We start from the raw sequence: 24,199 nt of genomic DNA, 5'->3' as shown, positions 1-24,199 counted from the left end.
GCGTGCCCATTTAACCCCCAGCGACCAGACAGATCCATCATCATCCCACAAACACGCCTGAGCAGCGCTAATAGCCAATCTCACCAAAACAACCGTCCTCCCCGCGCCGTCCCCATACGGCCTCCGCTATGCACAGTCTCATCTTCTCGTCTTATGATATTGGATAGGGGTTCTGCAAGCAGCAAAAATAAAGTGCAACACCCCCCCTCCCGCTCCCCCCCGCCATGATGTGCATTTGACAAAGCAGTGTTCTTGTTTGGTGGAGTCTTTCGCTTTTTCCTTCCCACATTCGTCTATTTTGTCTCGCGAGTCGACTTGGGCCCCAGAGAACCGCTGGGAGAGTTTTTAGAGAGACTCTGGCACATGCAAAAAGAGGAGATAAAAGGTCTGAGTTCATTTGTGACGTAAATAAGACGAGGAGCAGATGATAATGAAAAGCTGGTGCCGTTTACGTTGCACCATTTCAGGTGCGGTTGTTGGCTGTGTTAAGGCTGCCTCATTGACGTGCACAAGTGTTTACGTTGAGTTCAGTGCGTGTAATTGGTAGTGATTTTGTTCCTCCATCGGGCAGGGATTGCTCGCCCAATACCAGCCGTGCTGGCTGCTGACCCCGGGCCGCGTTCAATTAGCCTCGTGCGGTTATTGTTGTCGACGCAGCATGTCAAAGGCGCCCTTCTTCACCTCCGATACTGTTCGAGGGAACAAAATAGACTAGCAACTTTGCAAGAGCGGCCTCGGTGTGCCTTTGAGTCGGCGTCACCAGGCGTTACTAGCGGGAGAAGTGTTGCAGCGCTAAAAGAAGAAAAGGCTCTTACTTTTTTACTTCGAGACTTCCTCATTTAAAGCAGAGGATTTCTTTGCTTCGTTAATTGGCAGCTCTGCGGTACACTAAACACGGCACAGCCGGACGCGCTGTAACCTCTCCGAATCCACTGCCATTTAGTCAAGGGAGACCAGCCTCTGTCACTTTGTCTCTTGCTCAACCCAGCGCTCTCTGGCCATGTTGAAGACTGGTCTCCAGGGAGGGTTTAGCTCTGAGCCCTTGCTCATTTTTTTCCCCTTTTCTTTCTCTCGCCATTCTCTCCTTATTGTCGCATGAATAGATCCGCAGACTGTCGTTGAAGTTGGAGAAAGACTCTGGGCAGAGATGGAATGTGCAAATCGGAGGAGGTTTCAGATGGAAGCGCACTTGAGTACTTGAGCCACTTTTCTCACAATCTCTTTCAGGAATTGTGAATAAGCATCGCAAGCCTTGAAGGGCGAATCTGAAGCAACTGTCCTTCTGTTTGGAGCCGTTTCACCTTCCAATCCAAGAGGCTTGTTCTCCAGTTCTAGCCGACTGGTGTAGAGAACGGATATTTAAACTCTTCTGAGACACGGTGACCGTCGTAAAGGTCACGCCTCCACAGTAGAGCCAAAACGCACTCTGGGTTGTTGGAGTCGTGGTTTGATTGCTTTCTGTGAAAAACAGAAGTCCATTTCAGCCTTCGGGGATCGTCAAGACCCGTACGAATGAGAATCTACACCGACGCACCATCATCGTGACTTCGTGTTTTAGCAAGAAAAAGCACGACAACAGTTCACTTGAGAGGGTTTGATGTCAGGAGGGCCTGTCTATGCACCTTTCAGCTTGGAGGGCCGTTCGCATCGGGCCCTGCTCAAATCCTGATGTACAACCTGGAAACTCACAGGGGGCATTCGTGTTGTCATGGTTATTGAGTGTTTGGTGCCTTCGGGGGAAATGGAGTTTCAGAGGGGGGAGGTAAAGGAGGGCTTACAGAAAAGAAAATGGGGAGGAATGGATGGGTGTGTGAAAGGGGAGGGGAGCTATCTAAATTGCTTTCCATGAATAATTTTGGCCTCCTAATTTGACAATAATGACAGTCGCTGCTGCTTTTGTATTTATTTATCCAAACATTAATTGACAGGACTGACATTAGCCAGGGCGGTTACAGCACATTTGATTGCGCACAAGGGAGCAAAAGAAAATTACAGTAATTATCATTCTGTTATGGATTATGAATATGCATTCCCACACTTAATGTCGCTGTCAGCGTTTTAGCTGTTGTCATGGCACTCTACCATGACAACAGCACTTAAGCTTATCTCCATCTCTGTTTCCTTAAACCCAATCCATCGGCGCTTGCAGAGAACAGACGACATTTAGCGGCTCCGCTGTCGGTTTCCTTTGTTTTTTTATTTTGCAGCATCCAAGGCTTGCTATAAACTGAAATGGGAATCACGCGCCTGTGTTCGATCGGCCTCAGATCAGTGGCATTAGTGCACGGCGTTTCGCTCGCACTGATCCTTAAAGTTTCTGTTTCTCCCAGGCGGAGGGAGAAGACAATCTGAAGAAGATGCAGCTGATGGAGCTAGCGATCCTCAATGGGACGTACAGAGACAACAATATCAAAACGCGTAAGTGAGCAGCCACGGAGCCACAATTCATGCATTTTCACTGCACAGATCAGACGTAATTAAAGACTAAAGCGACGACTTTAAATCCGTGTTTGCCGTTAACCGATGATGTTAATATTGAATGCGTTTAAGTGGACTGAACTCAATTTGTCCCCTGCCCAGCTGATGACATCACTGACTTCTACCTGCATGCCTGTATTATTACTTAAATGACCTCGTTTTAATTTAAGGATATTAATTCTGTAATAATGATGCGTATTATTTGTATCCCTGTAAAGAGCCTGCTGCGTGCTCCTTTTTTGTGTTCTCTTTAAATGCTTCGGCTCTAGAATGTCTCAAACTTAAGAAAAGCGAATGAATATAAAATGACTACACTATGCAGTCGACTGCAGCGCAGCAGGCATGTTATGGCAGAATCTCTTTGCAAATGTTGTAATAATATGGACACTAATGGAGACGCGTCTGCAGAATTCAGAGTCGTCATCACAGTGGAGACGAGACAGAAAGCGGTTCCTCTGTGGACGTGAAACACTGACAAATAGACCAAAGTCTGTGTGCAGATTGTGAATCCGATTTGTAAGCAATTTAAATGTGCCCGTTTTCTTTCTCAGCTGACCCCAGGTGGGCTGGAGTCAGATTCCTTGTGTATTATCTGTGTGCACTAGCAGACCTTACCTCTCTTAAGCTCTCCAAACAGGTCATGTTTACCTTCCCGAACCACGAGTAGGACGACTTCATTCTGCTCAACCCTCTGCTCTTCATTCATTCATCCCTCCATCCATCCCCCTCCCCCCAGTCCAGATGCTATTACTCTATATCACTTGCTGTTGGTGGATTCTAAACCTTAGGCACATTTTTTTTTGTGTCCCACTTTCTCAACTCTGCATGTTGGTCACTATCGCGCATATGCATCAAGTTTGTCTCCTCAAGCGCCAAATGTATGTAAACGCATAATCGGATTTGTGATTTGAATTCTGTAGCTCAAACCTTTTTTGTTCCAAAGGGAATTTGCAAATCAAGTTCTGAAACCAAACTCTGTGATTTGTGTCACTTTTTAGTTTTCGACATTTAAACTAAAATGATAAGCTCTAACGAGCAACGGTTCCAGCTTTGTCCTGCTCAATGGGATGCTTTTGTGGCACGGTCACAGCACATGCTGACGCAGAACCACTTTAAAAATGATTTTTGTGCATTTATTTTTATGTCATCCAACTGGACTGCTGACTGTGCTGCAGATCAACATTTAGTTGAAGTTGCTAACAACACCGTAGTCTTTTAATATTCAGGCCAAATTTAATTTACATTTGTGCAGACCTGTTACGCGCCTCTGCTCCACATAGTCAGCAGCTCAATTTCTGTTGCCCTGCTTATTGTTGTTTTATCCTCATCTTTCCAGTACATGAATTGTAGCTGTCATGGTGATTTGTTTGCTTTAAATGCATTGGGATGACTGCGGCAGCATCTTTGTGTTTGTTTGGGTGTGTTTTGTTTTTTTGCTACACTTTTTTTATTTTATTTTTGGACTGTTTCTTTGCCATAGATGCTTTTGTGGTTCACCGCCATGATCATTGCATGGACTAATTTTCCCTTTTGCCTCCCTCCTCCTCTTCCTTCTTCCCCTCCTCTTCCTCTCACTTCTTCTTTTTCCTCCTCTTTTATTTTCACCTTTCATCATTCATCTGTGATTATGATCGACCACACAACACTATGATCTTTTTCCTCTTTCTTTCTACTTCTGTCCTTTGCTCTCTTGCTTATGGCAGCCACCCTTGCATTCTCTCTTGCAGCAGCGGCAGCAGCCGCTCAGGGCCCCCGTCTCATAGCGGCCCCAACAGGTCAGGTGTTGCCTCCCCAGGCCCTCCGGCCCCCGACACCAGCTGGGGCACCCCTCATGAACCTCCTCCGGCCCGCTCAGATGGCTGCCATTCTTCCCAATGGCACACCCACCTTGGTGCCTCCCACACCAGATGGCGGGCTTATCTACACCACCCCTTACGATTACCCATACGCCCTGGCACCCGCCTCCCTGCTGGAGTACCCCATCGAGCACAGTGGGGTTCTAGGTAAGAGAGCCTGGGGGAGCATGGGTGTGGCAGGTACAGCGTTCAACTTTAGCCAGCCTGGACAGGAGGGCAGCTTGTTTTACCCCGGGGCAGGGATGCTGGACGCGGCATCCATGAGCCACAGTCAGGACTTGTTGAAAGGTAAATATGTCGTATCAACTTGAGGATCAAAACAGACAAACTCAGTGTGGATGTGCTGAAGAAGCTCTGGGTAATCGGATTACCAGTCGTGTGGCTCGTGTGGACACTGCAGTAAAATAAGAGACAGAAATAACTGTGAGGGCTCGGCTCTCCTAGGGTTCACTTTTGCAATTTAAACTAGGGTTACTTCACTGTTCTTTAGTTACACTCTGGCCAAACATTTAATGCTCTCAGGTTTACCTTGCCTCTCTTCTGCAAGGTTTCTATTGGAGGGCTTGCCTCGGTGTGAAAGGAGGCCTGCTGACAGAAACACACTCGTAGCCCGCTCTTTAACCCTTTCATGCACTGGCCGGGAGGCATATTCAGTCTAGCAGCAGATCCCTTCGGATTTCTGCAGCTTTTAAAATCATTTCTGTGTGCGGTTCTCTGCAGGCAGGCCTTGATGCCCGCAGATAGTCCCTCTCTCACTCCCACTGGGGCTGTTCATTAAATTCTCCCAGTCTTCCCATTTTCTTCTCCTAATCCTCCTAATTCTCAATGGTGCTTTAAGATCAACATGTATGCAACCAAAGAGACAATTGAACACCTATTGGTGAAATGGCGTCTGATACGATCACATTGGGGTTAGACAGGTGCAGAACAGAGATGGGAAACTGACTGGCTTTAACCCTCTTTAACATGCAGGGTTACACCAGCTTAGTGCATTTACTCACACTATTGATTGGTGCCTTCAGCAACACAGGGACCCGTGTAACACACTTGCTCTCATGCTAACACACACATTCGACTCAGCTGTTCTCGCTACTGTATCTAGCCACCGTTGGGCTAATCTTAGAAAAAGGAATGTCAGGCCATCTGCTTCTTTAGAATAGAGTAGGTGGCTGCGTCATCACAGGCCTAAAAAAAAAAGAAATCACTCGACGATTGTAAATCCCTGTTGCCTCTTCCTCAGTGGGAAGGCTTGGTTTATTTGTCTTGACCTGTAGAGAAAATGAGCGAGGGAGAGGCAGGTGGCTTCCGCCACAATTCTATTACCATCAGAGCTGTATTAGATTTCGATCCCGAAAGAGACAAGTTTCTCCGAATCCCAGAGGAGGAATCATTTTTATCCCCGGAAGCCTGTACCCCATTTCAAACCCCACTCCTGCAGAGTCCTCCATATAACTCGGAGCACTGTGCAATTCTATAACTGATATTATGCATAAAAAAAAATACTAAGTAAAAAAAAAAAAAGGTGTTGAATTATTTCTACTGTTTTCCCTACACTCATTAGAAGGTGTGTGATGTGTGTGTGTATATGTACTATAACCTGTATTACGTTGCCATTCTGTATTGTACTATCCGAGCATACGATAACGGTTAAAATGTGAATGTTACTGTAAAGATGACTGTTTTTCCCCCTGCTCAACGTGAATGGATTCTAACCCTGTGGACCTGTTGCGATCTAGGTGCAATGGCTACTAAAGTGAGACGGCATGACACGCGGGTCCATCCTTACCAAAGGATTGTGACCGCTGACAGAGGTCAGTGTAGTCTCCTAGCTACTCTCTATTGACTGATGAATTTCAATGCTTGTTATGCCTATTACGCCTCGATGCCTTAGTTGGGAAATGAGTATATTGTCTGTATTGTATTGTATTATTTTTGTTTCCCACCCCCCACACACACCAGTTAAATGGTGGTTTGTGCTCTGCACATTTTGTTTACATTCAGTGCCTAACATATAGGATGTTTAGGGACTGTGTTTATGTCAAAGCTTAAGCAGAAGTGATCATAGCAGCGTTTGGTTTGTGCAGCAGCGAGGCCAGGAGAGGTAGCACTGTACATTTCGGGCAGTGTTACGGGTGCATAATGACATTCCTCTGATGTGAGATTAGAGCCTAAAATGCGACACGCTTGTCCCCATACATGATTTATCTCTTTGGCTCATAAGGAGCAAAATATAATAAAAAGAGGCATTTCTATACTGTATATGAGACACAGCAGGCAAAAAGAAATATGAGCAGCCATGCTGCTACCAGGCATCATTTCACCTTGAGATTTAAACTTATTTAGCATTTTTTTTATTTTTCTAGGGATGAGAGACACACACAGAAATTATCTCCAGCATTTTGCAATTTGATCGAAATGAAAGCTAACAACATTTTTTTTTTTTTTTTTTTTACTATTTCAGTTGTACATTGAGGTACTGTCATTTTATATTTGAACATTTTATATCAAATGTATTTATGGTTCTTGTGTATATTTATATTATTAAAAAAATAAATATATATATATATATATATACTGTTAAATAAAGAGAATCGGAAAACATCGATTCATCTATTCATTGCACATTTACCGCTAGTCAGTGACCCACCGCGTACCGGTGGTCACCGGAAGTCTCCTGCCCACTAATCACACTGTTTTTAACTTGCACTCCAATTACTAGACAGACACTAAAACACTAGATGTTTTTTTTGTTTTTTTTTATCGTTTGTCTGTTTTTGACCTCTTTGCTTCATTATTTTTTGTTGTTCGTGGGGCAATGTGTGCTTAAAATAAACCACCGAGCTACCTGGTTCCGGGGTGGGGGTCTTTGTAACCGGGGTCATGACAGGGTCATGATGTTGATAAGATTAGCCGGCTTCATCTCACATCGGCAGGGGATTTAGCAGCATGGGAGGTGTGTGTGTGGGGGGGGGTCACATAGTAGATTGCATTCATTTTATTGTTAAAATGATGTCATTCCAGTCTCTTCTTGCTGACACTAATATCCTTTCTATCTTTTTTTTCTGTTTGTTTTGTTTTTGTTTTCTAACCACCTAGCCGCCACCGGCAACTAACACATGACCTTCTGACCTCTGAACTCTTCACCCAATGACGAGCCGCCCCAAGCCTGCCTGCTGATCAGTTAACTGGTAATTGCCTTTTGCTAGCCTCTCGGACGCAAGTGAGAGAGAGAGAGAGAGAGAGGCGCCTGTCCATACAGCTACCCTAACACGTTCTGGCAAAACAAAATTAGAAACCAACGCAGAATCTTCACAGAAACGCAACAAAACCCAACATGTTGTGTAATATTCATTTTTTCCCCTCTGTTCATTGAGTTTGATTCCCATTCTTTCTCTTTCTTTTTCTTCATGAATCATACGATGGGTGGATGTGCTGTGGTATTCCTCATAAACCTGCACTGAATTAAATAGCAATAAAGACCCCTACCCGAACCGGCCCACCCCACCCTCCTGTAATCGCTCCAATTCGGTGGCCTCACCCGTATGAATCAAAGTTCAAAAACGCAAACCATGTGTTTTCAGAATGACACCCCCCCCCCTCAAATGTAAGAGCCCCTAGAGCTGCTGTCATCCTGTCGAGGTCACCCACCCCCCTGCTAGAGAAAAAGAAACAGAAGGAATGAGAACATACACTCACATTAACTTGTTTAATTTCTGTCATGTTTCACATGTGCAGTTGTTGAGCTCTGATGTCACTCTGAGCTCTGATGTCGTTCTGAGCTGACACATTCTGGGTGTGCACTTCCAAACAGCTTTGTGTCTGTTGTTAAAAAGCATGGCTGAAATGTTTGCAAAGGAAGCTTTTAATCAATTGTGTTTCTGTCCTTTTTTTTTTATGCTTTTGAGTCATTTTCTCCTTGATTTTGTTTTTCTGTCCTTTATGTTTGACTAATTAGCTTTGCTTAAATTGACTAGCCAAAATAAGCCAGACTTCACCTCTGGAAAACGAAATGCAATCGAATGTTTGAAGCGGGCTGCAGAAAGTAAACCACGAAGGGCAAGATGGGAAGGTCTTTATTTGTGGTGATGAGGCTCTATGAACGTGTGTGTGTGTGTGTGTGTTTATTTGATTTAATACTACAATGAAAGCAGGGTGTGTTGAGGCTTTGGGGCAGTGCTTAGCTATTGATCATTGCTTAGCCATTGATCATTACTGTGCCCCATCCACACTACATCCATTATACAGTGCCTGATGTATTTAGAAAAAAAAAATATCTCAATTAGTTAGCCGAGCTTTGATCAAAAATATTAAAAAGTATTAAGTGTGCATATTTAGCCAAAGTGTTTTCCAGTCAATTGTATCTGCAGTTATGCATCTGTCTCATAGAGGGCTCTGTGATTTTAGAGATGGGTAAGGTGTGGATTTGTGGTGCCTGCCTTGAGCTGGAGCAGACAGCCAAGTCACTAGATGATTTTTCACCCATTAATTCTATGTTTTTTTCTGAAGGCGAGAATGCAGATAAATAACACTAAATCAACACGCTGCTCAATGTCAGCCCATTGCTAAGGGGAAAGGTATTTGCCACGATGCCTGGCTTCCATATTGAGTTGTATCATCAGCCACGTTGCCAAAAGAGTGTCTGTCGTCTGTCTTTATTTTAATTTTTATTATTGTTTTAGTTGGTATTTTTTCTCAATATTGACCATTTCCAGATGCATTTTAAGAAATTTAACCCGGCTAACTTTTAGTTGAGACGTCACGGGGTGGGAATTTGTGGAAACTTAGTGGTGGAACGTTCAATTTGGACACGAGGCAAATTATCCAAAAGTGCATCCACAATGTGTCATATTTAGCTTCTGAGCCCACAAACCTTTGTTAAACTCTCTCAAGAAAAAATAGGATGTGAAAGCCATGCCTGCCTGTTCAAATTGCTTTATACATACGTCTTATATATATATATATATATATATAAATGTAGATATAGTATATATATATATATATATAAATGTAGATATCTGTCATTGCATATAAAAAAGAGGAGAACAAAACAGATAATTTTACAGGGTGCTGGAGAAGAGGAAAAAAAAATCTATTTTTGGCAATTTTAGCTTTTGATACTTGCATTTACAAAATCAGAAAAAAATAAAAATATATATAAGACGGCATAGGGGGAGAAAAAAAACCGAGTGGGTGAGGAAAAAGTGCTGTTACCTTTTTGGATATGATTAGAAAGAAGATGAAGACCAAACCAGTCATAACCCTTGAAAAGCTAGCGAGGATCAGAAGCGATAGACGCCTAGAGAGTTTTAAAAGGATCAAATCAAAGTGCCTTATCAACTGTGGTTTCTTTTTTCTGAGTATTCCACTTGTGTTCAGTAATATCCAGCACCCACCAAGGTGGCGCAGAGAGGAATGGCAAGTGTTTGATGCTCTGAATAGTCGAGCAGGGTAGCTCCCACCGTAGCGTGGCGCTACCCAAGTTATTCTATGCAAAAAGAATAGCAGTCGTTCTGACCAGCTAAAATATGTGCCATGGTTTTGTCTTCCTGAAATTGATTTGATGTTTGTTCCTTGACTCGATGGCCCTTTACTCTGCTGTATGTGCAGGACTTGTTTTGGGTTTTTTATTACTGTGACTGACTTCCGAGAACAAATTGAACTGCCAAAAGCAATGCAGTAGTCTGCCAGAAGATATTTTGATCACAGGCTGAGAAGAATACATATTTAAAAACACAGTAAATAGACACTACCGCGCAAAAGTTGGGGGTCACCCAGGTCTTTTGCATTGCTTATCTAACCAGCTGTGCTAACATGATTGCACGGGGTCTTCTACTCATCCATTAGCCTTCTACACCAGTAGAACACTGGAGTGATAGTTTCTGGAAATGGGCCTCGATGCAACAAAAACCAGACATTTGCAGCTAGAATAGTCATTTACCACATTGGCACATATAGAGTGTATTTCTGATTAGTTTAAAGTTATCATTGAAAAACACACAGCTTTTCTTTAAAAACAAATAAGGACATTTCTAAGTGACCCCAAACTTTTGAACGGTAGTGTATGAGGGAGTCACCTCCCCCTATATCTGTCAATTAAACGAATCATCAGCACAATCCTATAATAAAGGACAAATGCTGGATTAAAAAAAAGAAATAAGCGACACTTATTTCCACCAAATACTTCTCAGTTACTGCAAACATCTGACAGTTTACTGCAGGAATCAACTCCATAATATGAAATTGAGGAATTCTCAGATCCCAGTCCTGTACTTGGCAGTTTCTATTATTCATAGCTCCATCATGCTGTTACACCGAAAGGTCAGTGAAATCTCCTTTATTCAGTGTTATTATTTTAAATTTAATGCAATATTAATGCGAGAGCAAGCGATGGCTATTCAGCATTTGACAGTATTAGAGAATTCCCTCTGCAATGTTACAACTTGCTGTGTCATTGTGAAAGGCTGGATAAGTCCATCAGGTGAAAGGTTCTCTCTATACCTACCATATTCTCTCTGGCCTGTCTACTACATGTATGATAATGTAATTAACAGCAGCCATTGTTACAGGTTTATAATGTATTTTTCTAATCTCATTTTATATGTATATTAATCATGTTTCTGAGTGTTTATCCTTTTTTAAATGAAACCCACTGACCCCCCACCCCCTCCTCTCTTTTACTTCTTGAATACTTGTCTCTTGTGGGGAGCATTGCCTTTTCCCTGTTATATTTTGTTTTCTTGCCAACTCCCAGCTTGTTTAACTCATTAGCAACTTTATTAGTTTTCTTGTCATTTTCATGGTGTATGCTGTTATTTTTCTTATTAACCTCTTGGCATTTATTTTAATAAAACATTCTTAGTAAGAATTTTACTAACTTGCTGATATTTTGTCTTGTGTTTTTAACCAGTTTCTTGAATGTATTGCCCTGGTCTGGTTCACGGACTAACCATTAAAACCGGTGTCTGGCCTCCACTTGCACTGACTGACCTGGTAGGAAACACTTGGTAGTGACCGTGTGCGTTGGCTCTACGCCCGTCACGCCGCACACACGTCCTAACTGGAACGTGCACTGCCGTTCACGCGCTCAGCTCTCACCTCTGTGCTGGAGAAACCTGCTCGCACCTTCCATCCCCGCCGTCCGTCGCTCAGTCCAAGCGCTGCTGCCGTGTCTCTTAATTGCCCTATCCTTCTTTACCATTGCCCCACCCCGCCTCTAATGAGGGCGCTGGGGGTGCAAACTGCACGATACTTAAGGTCTAACTTCTGGGTGAACTGTTTCCTCGTAATAAAAGCTCTTCTGATTCTACAAAATGGTAAAAAAAAAAAAAAAAAGAACGCTAAAATCCCTGTAGATGATCTGTTTCCTGTCTTTCCTCGCCGTTTGTTAGTGCAGGATGCCGCTGCACGTCAGTCATCTCAAAGATTAACTGTGAAGTACGCAGAGAAGGACGTCTCGATTCATCTCGCATTATAGATGCAGTGAGTTATTTACCGCAGGAAGTCGGGGCAGTTGGGACACTAAATCTGCCCCTGTTGTTTTCGCGCCTGGTTAACAGTGTTAACCGCTCTCACCAGCTGCTGTCCGTTTGGTGAACGGCTTATTGATATAATGGCTAATACTCGGCCATTTGGGCGCAGCCATAATACTTTGACACACCAGTACCCTATGCCAGTATGAAGTACTTTGGGATCAAAATAACCTTGATATTCCTTCAAGTGTGTCATGCAAATGAAGCTCTCAGCTAGCCAGTATTATTATTTTTGTGGGGGGGGGTAACTTTTGCCTTGATTCGTCTGGAAAACCGCCAACATGTTCGTTCTACTGATGTCAGTGCTCATCCGATTGTTCCCTCCATTCTCCCTCCTTCACTAATACAAGTGTTGACATTGACACACAAACAGCAGATTAACTTCATTGATCCCGATTATTACTTTAACCCACTGAATGATGCCTCCAGACCCCCCCCCCCCCCACCACCCCTTTCTTTTAATCTGCACAACAAAAGCAACTTGGCCTAAATGTTTTAAATTCCTTCATGTCTCGGCTGCAAAGAACAAGGATTAAAAGTGTCTAACATCAAACTTAACATTTCCCTCTGGAATTAACACGCTGTGTCTGATCTGAAAACAGTTGTTTCCACCTGCTTGTATTCCAGCGCCTAGAGACAGATTGGTTTACTGGCTTCTGACCCCTCCCTTTAATGCATTTTAAATGTATCAGCCATTGTTTGGTTTAGTTTTTATTAATTCATGTAATGTCTCCTTTTTTAATGTTTTTGGCTCCTTTGTGCAGTAGCGAGCAACTTGAGTTCAAATCCGTCCATTAGCAGTTTATATAAGCCCTGCCCTTTTTTTAATGTCAGTTTGTCAGCGACTCGCAACCGCTGAGTAGTGCGTCTGCATTTAAAAAGTGCCTTCTTTATCCTGAGATTGAGAAATTCTATTTTTGTACTCAGTCACTCAAGTGCCACTATTCTGTCTCCCTCTATTTCAATAAAAGCTTTTTTGGTGAGCACAAAAATCAATAAACAACAACATTCTTGTGCTTATTTCTTAAAATAGACACTGGGAAAGTTTGGCCAATTTTTTTTTTTTTTTAATCGGCTTACATTTCCCTTTTGTTAACCTTTGCTCTGAATTCGATCACCAGGGAACTTTTGGTTGGATGGTATGCAATAAGTCTCTTTGCATCCTGCTGCCATTTCCGGCAGCATTTTTCGTGCCTTCTCCAGATCTGTCACGGGGCATTCGCTGCATTTAACTACTAACGGCCTTTTCACCTGTCGAGCCTTTATTTGTCTTCTGTTTAACAAACATTCCTCCAATGAGTTAAACAGCAGGTTAACCAACCTGTCTTGGTCTCAGCGACGTAGCACTCAGGTGTTTAAAAGGCCATCAGATCAAATAATAGGATACATTTTACCCCCACTGGACTTTATTTTTCTTTTATTTGTTGACTGTGATAAAACAAGTTTTTCCTAGAGTTATACTAGTGTGGTGTAAACTAAGTTCCTCATCCATATAGTGGTGCACTAAAATCTGTGAGATTTCTTTGTGGAGTTATAAGTTTCTATGTGGATTAGCCTTTATGTGTTTGTGTTACCGTGTTTTATAGCAGGTTAGATTCAGAATTCTGAATAGGGTGTAAAACATGTAATACCAGATTTTGTTGCTCACACCAAAAAAAAAAAAAGAAAAAAATGTCATGTGTGCAATAAAGAATCTTATTTACAAGCTTCCTCTGACTGCTCTACCTCGGCTGGTCCTTTGCTTCTTTGTCGGTGAAATCGTTTGCCTGGATTTGACTTTGCCGTTTAAAGGTAAGTGTGTTGCATCCCCAGGAAATAAAATGCAAACGTTCAACACTGGAGAAAAAATAACTCAAGAGAAACAGTTGGGGCCGTGAAAACGGTCTTAGCGCAGCTTTGCCCCAACATAGAGAGCGCTCAAAGATGCCCCGTCACATTACCCAAAGGGGGATCAAGCCCTCTGTTGGATTTCGATGCGTTGCTGGTGAAATGTTGACCTTCCTTTTTTTTTTTTGGGGGGGGGGGGGGGGGGTCATAGCAAATGCTTTCTCTAAATAGACAGTGATTGGAGGTGAAATCCTTTCCTGGCTTTAGTCATTTTAAAGGGAACAAATGGGACATAAATCTTCAGCGTTCCGATCGATCCCTCCGCACATCCTCTAGCAAACATGCATGACAGATGACGCAAAGTACTGTTTGTCATGCTTCTGCTGAGCACGGATGCCGTTTAGCAGCAGATCTATATGAAAATAAAGACTGACGATAAGCCTGCACAGTAACATGCATCACACTGTGAGGGCATGTTAACCAGGACGCCTGGACATCGACACATCAAGAAGAAAATAATCTCATGATGAAATTTACATGAGAATGTGTTTTGACTCCTGTCACTGGACCTTACATTTATTCAGGAGGATTTGGACCCGGGTTCTGATGGTAAAGATGAACTGCATACAGGTCTGAGCAACAAGTGTTTACCCAGGCAAAAAAACAAAGTAAAAGTGGTTTGGTCAGCTTCATCACACGCACTTTGGCAACAGGAGGAGACTCCACTTCAGTACTAGGACATTTACAGGACATGTTTATTTTCACACCTCAAGTTGTGACATGAGATCCTTCCCATGCGGGATTTTAAAACCATGCATCAAAATGTGTGGCCAAATAAAGGGATTATTCCAAATCAATATCCTGCCAGAGGTCACATCTAGAAATGCTACAGATTAATTTTATTAATGCAAAACAAAAAAAAAAAACACTCAACAGTGGGCTCAATGTTTCTCCCACTTCTTGGTGTCATTAAGAGACGTTTCAGTCTGATCACCAAACACGTGTCAGCTCTGGGGGGGGGGGGGGTCGGGTTGGTGGAGACGTGCTGTAATTAAATGAACTGTCCAGTGCGCCCCCGGGATCGGCTCCAAGCCTCGACGCAGGCAAAGCATAAGCACTTTCAGAAAACGGATAGAGACAGTAATGGCTACCTGACACTTGAACGGGTGATTATCACTTCCTTCCCTGTCAAACTGATGAGTCGCTACTGCATTTACAGAAGTACACAAGTACACAACTCTTATGGATTTCCTGATGGCCCGTGAGGAGGAGGAGGAGGAGGAGAGGGCCCGGCTATTACGCGTAAAGTAAAGTAGTGCAGATGTATGGCCACAATTACATTCCCATTCCTTATTCCAGTGCGTAAAAAGGAGGACTTTGAAATGGACCTCATTACGCCTCGCGAGAAATAGAAATCTTCCTCCCGGAGGATGGCGCCGCTGATGCTGCTGTCGAATCGGACAGTGGGGAGTACCGGTTCGGGGGGGGGGGGGGGGGGAGGCTTTAATGTCATGCAGGAAGCAGGGAGCAGAGAAATGGAAGGGAGGGTGGCTCTGGCCCCCGGGAAGATGCATCAAAGGAGCATTTGTCGCAGAGACCAGCTGGGAGACTAATCACAGAGTGGTGTGTGCGCGTGTGCGTGTGTGCGTGTTGCATCAGTAGTGACAGATGAAGCAGCTTCCTCTGGAATGAATGTAGGGCATTCATCACAGTGCAGCTGTTTCTCTGTGGGTCCCGCTGCGTGCGCGCGCGTGCGCGTGTCGTCTTATTGCGCACAGTTGCTGCGGGGTTTTAAGTTTAGATTTCTGAATGGAACTCAATTGTTTCTCGGACACCTGTGTCGACGGACGCGCCGGAGCAGCTGCGTTTTGCGCGCAGCTGCGCTACAAAGACGCGCCGATTTATTCTGCGCTCCAGAGGCTGTTTGTCCATCAGGAATCCGCAGCATTAGAAGTCACGACGATTCTGTCCTCTTCCAAATTGTGGGGCCGTCAGTGACGTCACATCCGCTTCGACAGAGCGGTGAGTCTTTACCTCCTGTCTCGAGGTTGCTGTCGAGCATTGAGCGACCCTGACACGTGTGCGTCATCCGGGCTTTAGTGCGGCACCTCCTGCTGACAGGGAATGTGTAACAGGTGCGGCTGTGACGTCATATCTGAATGAAGTCTTGCATTGTTGAAGTCATTTAAGAGATTTCAGATATTAATGTATTTAATGTCACTGCTGAGATCTCCATCAACCCATTGCTTGAATTCAGTTAACATACCAAGCTGAAGTTAACCAGTGCTAATTCCTGTGTGTGTGTGTGTGTGTGTGCTCTTCTGCATTGTGTGTACAGGTTTGTTTTCTCAGGATTCACTTTGAAATAGCACAGTTCTGTTAGTGTGTGTGTGTGTGTGTGCACGTGTGCGTGTGTGTTCACCCTGGGAAATGAAAATGCTGACCCAATTTAATACACCTGTGTCTCGCTGCACTCTGGCCCAGCACTCAATCACACACACACACACACACACACGCACACAGATTCCAGTGGAGTGCATCTCTCCAATGACATATAATCCTCCATCGCCGCCTATGTGATACAGATAAATTCAGCCAATTCAAATATAGAAACAGTTTTTTTCACTCCAAATTCAGGAAATAAAAATCAAGGCTGAACAGGATGCTTAAGCCCTGACATGCCAGTAGATTTGGTTAGTTCTAAACATAATTAAAGCAGGCTGCAGATCATGTTCAGATATGTGTTTCAAATATCTACTCATATTTTAAAAATGATTGTTGTGGGTTTTTTTTTTTAAATAAGCCTATTCCTCAATTCCTCAAGATGTACCTGAGTACAGAGGATACATCTGATAACAGTGAGATTATTTGTTTTCAAATTTATGTTTGTTTTAAATGTCTGCTGTTAAGGATGTACATCCATTCTGGGTGTGTTTCCCCTCAGGCAGAGCTCCCAGCATGCCTTGAAGTCACGGCAAGCCGCTCTGTGCGGCGCGGCCTCACACTGAGCGGAAAGGCGGTAATGAACTTCCTGCCATACAACTTCCAAATATACACACAGACATAATGTCATCCCTGAGGCATGGAGAGACATCACATTAGCATGAAGCAGTTGTTGTTTTTAGAGTGTGTGTGTGTGTGTGTGCATGTATTTATAGTGTGTCTGTGATTAATCCAGGCAGAAATAAGTTTTAAACATTTCAAAATACTTTTGTTCTGTTTAATTTCTTTATACTTAAATGTCATCTTACGTCCAAAACCGATTTTAATGTCAACATTCTGGCCTGGATTGGATGGTGCTTTTGGCGCACGCACACACACACACACACACACATGCTAACTTTTCCTCCTCAGCCAACCTTTGCCATAGAAAATAAACTTCAGAGTTTCTCCATTAGCTATAAGGTCAAATATTAAAGTTGAACCTCCACCTATTTATTTTTATAGTATGATTATATGGGCTACCTTTTATTATGTGCACACTTTACGAATGGAATCGAGGGTGAAGCCATGTTGTCATGACATTTCACGCCTCGTTGAAAAGACGCTGAACGGGCCGAACCTCTTGCAGGGTTTTGGTTTTTTATTTTCATGTCCTGCAGGAGCAAAAAAATATGGATAGATCACACCAACCCTTTGTCTACTTTCTGCTCTTTATGTGACAGACCATCTCAATGAGGCTGCAGTCGTTTCAGCTGTCAGAAAACACTTCTCACTAAATATTTGCTCTTCATTCGTTCCCAGACGCTCTTCAGACCTCCTCACACCAGATCTCAACCTCTAGTCCGTCCTCGCCCTACAGTTGTTGTGCTTCGGCCTCAGGTTGCCATGGTTGCTCTCTCTGATCCCCCCTGCAAACCATCCCTGGGCCCACCCCACTGCTCTGATCCAAGACATTACATCACTAATTGAAGCGGACAGCTGCATCATTTCCCCAGCCTGATGTAACATAGCGCCAGGCTGTCACTGTTATTCACTGCTCTACAACTCAGTGAGAACAAGGAAAGCTTATATAACACCACCCTCGTTATTACTGAGATCACACACTCAGCCTTAGTGTGATGAAGACTAGTGACTAGGGTCTTCATCAATAAGGCTGTAAGCAGGTGATTGTGTAGTAATCAGTTAAACAAGGCTCTTCTTGCATCTTGCTGTTTTGCTAATGCTATCTCAATGTAAGAAACTGCATTACATGCATGTCTGTGAGACATAAAGCCAATGGGACACGTGTCAACCCTGATCCAGATGCATGTCCTCCACAACGAGGAGTCCTTCTCCCTGGCGCTGAGGTCATCATTTGGTGCCCAGCTTCATTGGGCTCTTTGACCCTGGACTGTGCCACCCCCTGCAGCTGGCAGGTCTGAAGTGGCGGTCAAATCCCGACCACCAGCTCCTGGTTATCCTGCTCTTCTTCCGCCTCTTCTTCCAGACTTGGCCTGTAATACTTTCCTGTAAATGTACAGAGCGTCCTGTACATTGCCTTCACGTGAACCAGCCTTTGAATCAGAGATTACTGCTTTTACATTATGAAAGGGTTAATGATTTGAAGGGATTAGTCAACCTTGTTCGTTTTTTTCCCCCCATAATCATTGGCAGCAGTGCATCTGCTCGCAATCCTCTTGACCTCCTGACTATACAACATATTCTCTTTATTATAAAGATGATACGAGCAGCTCTCAGGAAAGGCTTCTTTTTTCTTCTTCTGCATAATTCTCACCACTCCGTCCTTTGTGTGGATGAGTAATGTATCTGCAGCCTGCTGGGATTCCGTCTGCAGTATATAAGGCTGGATTATAATAAATAAATAAAAAAACTACAGATATGGGATTTGGGAAAGGGTTATTGCACGTGTGATTCAAAAATGTATTTATTGATGTCCAAGGTCATAATGTGATGCATTCCTGGTATGGACTTTGAACAAACTGAACATAACTAGCCAACAGTGGTGTGTGTTCATTGAAAGGTGTGAAGTCAGCACACATATGAGCTGACCATGAATGCACAATTAAACAAGAGCATGTAGACAAAATAGAATAAGCAGAAAACAACAACATGCACTCTCACAATACCAGGGCATTTCTACTGAGTTATGTCCAATACAGTTTATCCCAAACCTGCACCCTCTCTCACACACACACACACACTTAGGCCCGGGGCAACTTTTCATTAGTGTGTCAAACTCATTAAAATAGGTTCTTCCTAATCTAAATCCAATAATTTGTGCACTTCTCCCTCCCTTCAGTGGCATCATGAATTCCTCTATTTAACCAAATACTGTACGAGAAGATTCATTATCTCCTGTTTGGACAGGGATTATGCTGACTGGACAGCTTAGAGCAGGACATATCACAACCCTTAATAAAATCACTTTTCTCTTACCTAAATCTCAACGTTTTCATCTCAATTTCACCCCCCATTAGATCAACAGTCTTTTGTTACTAAAACCTGATGAAATGTTTTTCATGTTAGATTTATTATCATATTGAATTTCCGTGCTTACGTAACTGTGACCTTCCCACTAATGTCAAAAATATCACGCAAATGTGTATTTCCTTTTTGCACTTTCTGCAGGTTATGGCGCTTAACAAAAAAAAACATGCTTAGTTCTGTTTCTGTATACAAAACGCAGCTGACCTTGGACACAAAAGAAGTGGGTCAGGTGGGCTCTGTTTAATAAATGAGCCCCCAGAAGCAGTTGGAACATATTTTTGTTAGTTTCTATTCACAGTGACACGAGAGTAAAAGTGTATTTCTACAATGGAATCATATCCTTCAACGTCTGAGCCTCATCATTCAGCGCTTAAGTATTCAGTATTGTAGTACGTTTTGTTTATGAACACCATTTTTACTTTGTCAGCCAGGGACACAAGCAATGCCACCAAGGTATTTTGTGCAATCAGTCATTTTTTTGTGGTTAGCCATCACTATTCTTCACAAGCAGGTTTAGAAGAAAATGATACCTGCTATTGGAAGCAGAGCCCTGGAGAAGGACTGTGTTTAGATGTCTCAGATTAAGTCAGGAGATTTGGCACTGATTACCTGAAGAGCAGCACAAAAAGGCAGTGCAAGAATGTTTCATGGTCATCTATTATACATGCAGAAACGAGTCTGGAGGGATGCAAAACGGCTGCATGAGGCCTTCGCATAGTTCAGAGGCGCAGAAGCCGTGCATCTGTCCATCCGTCACCACGCTCTTCCTCTTCTTCCTCTTCCTCAGCGGTTTAATGATCACAGACTTCGACCACAGTCGCAGTCCTTTGCATTTCAAACCCCTGTTCATTTCCTGCTGCTGTTTATGTGGCACTGAAGGCAGCTTTTATGAACTTATATGTCTTCTTGTTGTCAGCACCATTTGACAAATCATTGTCAGCTGAATTGGCTGTCGGAGTGACTGTCAGCCGCAGCACTTTGCAGAAATACCCCCCCCCCGCACACACACACACTAATGCTGCCTCTGTTTCTGTATTATTTTTTCTTGTATGCCATTATGTTAAATAATTGACTCCATGGTGTCTGAGTGCAATCGTGTTGATGCATGTATTTGGATTTCCTGTGTATTTGAATTTTAACTAGTGAAAGACATTGTTGATGTGGGTAAACACAAGTTGTGCAATGCACACAGACAGACGTGCAATGCAGGGTCAAATGGGAACATGGGAAACACTGTGCAGTTATTTTAAGGCGGCACACACACACGCACACACACACACACACCGATCCAATTGAGTTCCATTAGGTGTCAAGGCTTCTGAGGTGAACAGGCAGTGAGAGTATGTCTGCTTCAGTCATCATTAATGTTAATTTACAGACAAAACTCCTCTCTCCCAAAGCTCAGGAGGACTGGAGCGTAATTTAAAAATCTTTAAAACAAATACATAAAATATGACCTGTTCCGAAAGAGAATCAATATTGCATGTTTGTCTGGAGGAAAGCTGCTGATGCATTTGCTGTGCTGACTTTTCCAATTTCTACATCTGAGATTACCATCGCTTTCGAGTATGCTGCTCATTTTGAAAAACAGAATTTGATTCAGTCGCTGCTCTAGCTGTATGCCCCGAGGCTCTGTGAGAGAAGGAAAGTGTATTAATGAAATGAGAGGCAGACAGTGTTATTTAAATCACCTCAACAGCATAACCTGAGGCCTCTTGCAGGCTCTCTGCTGCTTTCCAGACCTGTTTTCGTACCTCAGCCAACCAAACAAATTTAATCATATCCACTTAATCATAACTCAGTCAAAAGACAACCAGCCTGAAACACGCTGGGATCATCTTCATCACACTGAAGGGGTGCACCGAATCCTCGAGGGAACACAACGCTTCCCATTGAACAGGATAAAGCATGAGGGTTACTGATCTGTCACAGCTTACATCGCTCTGTGGCCCAGTGCAAAAAGTAAAAGGTACAATTTCTCAAGGAAAAAAACCTTTTTGTGTCTTTCTGTGGCGGATGCTGCATTCTGAGGCTTCAGAAGCTACCTGCTCTCCCAGAACAATTAAGCAGAGCCTCTTTACAGTATCTCTGTCCAATTAATTTTAATATTTAAACAGCCATGCAGAGATTTCTGAACCCGCTAACGCAAGATTAGAGTAAACGCAATTAAATATTGATGGCCATAAATAAACATTCTAATTTGGAGAGCTGCCATGGTGCGCAGTAAATCATTAGAAAAAATGGTTTCAGCAGTAAGGCTATGCTTATTAGCTGAGCAAATGTTGAACTGGATGGGTTCGGGAGAGGAGGTGAGAGGAAGGACGGACGATTACTGTTGAAGGACTTCACGGGGGGTAAGTGGGGAGAAAAACGAGAGGATAAACTGCAGGTGGTTCTGTCCTCAGTGAAGTACATCGTCATGTCTCTGAGATATGCATCCGGAAACGTAGACTTGGTTATACAGATACAAAATGCTCAGAATGAAGTTTGGTTTCTTTGTGCTTTGGTTTGCTCGCGTTTTAATTACGGGTTATGTTTGATGTGTTTATTCGTTGTCAGCGTGGACGGACGTATTCCACACGACCAGCTGGTGATGTGTTTCTATACATAACGCAATTGGATGTTTCAGGTACACTTCATATAGATGGAATAAACACATCTTTCAACTAGGAGGCACATTGTCTTCCACTCCCACGGCATTTGGCGACATCTCCTCATTTGCATCGCCTTTTATCCGGGTGTAGTTATTGCTTGTTGAACATGCACACGAGAATGGAGTGCGTTGATATTTTAGACTTCTACAAGAGATCGGGTTGTGCTCGAAATCACGTTGTCATTTTAGCTAAGATTGATCTCATCATGATCTGAAAAGCATTCTAAGAATGCAGCTTTGTAGAAAGAGTGTGGACTGATCATGTCCATTGAAGGAGTACATCAAGACTTGAACATTTTCTGATATATTATTCTGAACTATGCAATGTCCCAGATGGTTCCCCTATATATATTTTTGTGGTTGAAAGTAAAAGAGATGTTGGTAGTTTTTATTTTTGAAACAATTCTCTCTTGGAGAACCCGAAGAGAATCCACGCGATTTGGATTTGAACCTGTGACCTTCTTGCTGTGAGGCAACAGCGCAACCCACTGCACCACCGTGCTGACCCATGTCTTTATGCTCCCTTTAGTCGAGCGGGTCTGAAGGAATACACAGTAATGATTTACGTGCTTTTGAAACCAGATAAGAACAACAATGGCCTCTTACTCAAGCTTCACTGACCTGCAGAGCTCCACCATGGTGAGAGTTTATCACACTAAAGTCCTCTGTGACATGAAAATGCTCCCATTTTGATCTTTTGAGCTCCTGGAATAATTTTGTTTCATCCAAAAAAGACTGGACAATGTTAGAAAGCTTCCAGATAGAAAACAAGTCCTTGAGAGGCTGCCCACATGCTCAGCTCTGACTGACAGTGAATCATTCATGGAGAGCGGAAAACATGATGAGAGTTTGATTAAGGACAGGCGGAGACGGGCTCCAGCGTTAAATCAGTCCAGAATGGGAACTGGTGGGGCCAGAACATTGCGAGAATCCACTGCTTTATAGCTGCTGAAGGTCGTGACGCACACCGTGTAGCTGTGTTTGCAATTTAATTCAGAATCACGCACACGTAGAGATTATCTATAATTATTGCTCACACAAATTTTTCTGGAGTGTTCCATTAATGCAACGTGTCATCACACCTGTGCCACCAATATGCAAATGCAGACTCAAAGATGTGCATGCACACAACAACCCCCCCCCCCCCCCCCCCCCACACACACACACACCTTCAAGCTCATGAATTTATAAGACGTTGTGTATGCCAAGCAGATCCGACTAACATGACAGCCTCCTGACAGCGCTCGTACACAGACAGCCTGCTCTGCTCTGTGTTTTAGATATACAGTGTACTTTGAAAGTTATTCAAAAACGAGGGGGGTGGGGAGGCGGAAACACTGCATGAATAAATCGAAATCAAACATTCGCTGGTGTTGGTTTTGGCACTTTGAGCGGCGATATGGGGGGAAAATGTCAGGAGGTATGGCAACGGGCAGCAGCCTCTGTCTGAGCGCCAGGTGGTGATGCGTGAACCGGCAGAAAGGAGACGTGACGCAGTGGACTCTGTTGGTCGGTGGAGAGGACCAGATGCTGCAAGAAGGGTCCCTGAATGCACCACCTGTCAGAGGTCTGGGCAGCCACACATACACACACAGGACAATACTTGCTCATTCATGTGGTTGAATGAAGGCATAAATTGACATATGTGGTTATAAAGCAGGGGAAGTCCTGAGGTGAGATATTGAGAGATCTCCAAATTCATTTTGACTGGACTTTTAAAACCATAAAACCTGCCAGATCTGGCACATAGATACCATAACAGATGCAGAAACTAAAATGACAGAAGTATCCTGTGGGATGAGCGGACAATAAAAATACATTTAAGTGTGACATTTTGGAAAAGTGAAGTAAAGTAATAATAATTGTAACACACTGAAGATTGCTCACCATCCACAGGGAAATGTGTGAGGGATCTTGAACTGGTTGATCACCCAAATGTAATTATTCTTTTGAGAGTTTTAGCTTTATAAAACATAAGCTGCATGCTAAGGTCATCTGCTTGTTTTCTTATTGTGAGTTAAATTTTAAAACACAAAACACAATGGCCATCCCATTTGGAATATAATCTTTTACTTGACATCGCTCCCATATTTCCTCTCCATCGCTGTCTCACTTTCTCCATCTGTCTCTTTGCATTTCCCGAGGGAAAAGCCGGACATTGGGCAAAGTGTTTTTTTTGGATTCGGCTTGGGAAGCAAAGGCAAAAGGCGGAGAGGGGAGGAAAAAAGACTTCCATTCACAGCGCCATAATACTCTATTCATGAAGCCCCATGTGCTTTTATTATTTAAAGCATTCGCCCTGCATAGAGAGCTCCATCCTGTCTCATTGTGATGCCATCATCTGAGGAGCTATTTCCACAGAAGCAAAAAAATAGGCCTATTTGTGAAACGCTGATTACCTAAAAATGGGACCACAGGGATGGATG

General features: G+C 43.3%; 1 protein-coding gene across 5 annotated transcripts in view; it reads left to right on the top strand.

Annotated features, from left to right (window-relative positions):
• Window positions 1-9,772, top strand: part of qkia (QKI, KH domain containing, RNA binding a) — a 49,976-nt gene extending 40,204 nt beyond the window's left edge. The window contains exons 5-8 of one of the 5 annotated variants that reach the window (XM_068751737.1): window positions 2,331-2,418; window positions 4,182-4,481; window positions 6,071-6,145; window positions 7,431-9,772. In XM_068751737.1, the coding sequence (XP_068607838.1) occupies window positions 2,331-2,418; window positions 4,182-4,481; window positions 6,071-6,145; window positions 7,431-7,447 (480 nt within the window). In that variant the 3' untranslated portion in view covers window positions 7,448-9,772. Of the gene's footprint in view, window positions 1-2,330; window positions 2,419-4,181; window positions 4,623-6,070; window positions 6,928-7,430 lie in introns of those variants that run through there. The other 4 variants (XM_068751735.1, XM_068751738.1, XM_068751736.1 and 1 more) reach the window with 4 other exon arrangements.
• The last annotated feature ends 14,427 nt before the right edge of the window (window positions 9,773-24,199 follow it).

The sequence above is a fragment of the Brachionichthys hirsutus genome, chromosome 18, assembly GCF_040956055.1.
Source record: "Brachionichthys hirsutus isolate HB-005 chromosome 18, CSIRO-AGI_Bhir_v1, whole genome shotgun sequence".
NCBI classification, from domain to species: Eukaryota; Metazoa; Chordata; class Actinopteri; order Lophiiformes; family Brachionichthyidae; genus Brachionichthys; species Brachionichthys hirsutus.
The sequence above is the reverse complement of the archived record's forward strand: the minus strand, read 5'-3'. Positions and strand labels throughout refer to the sequence as shown.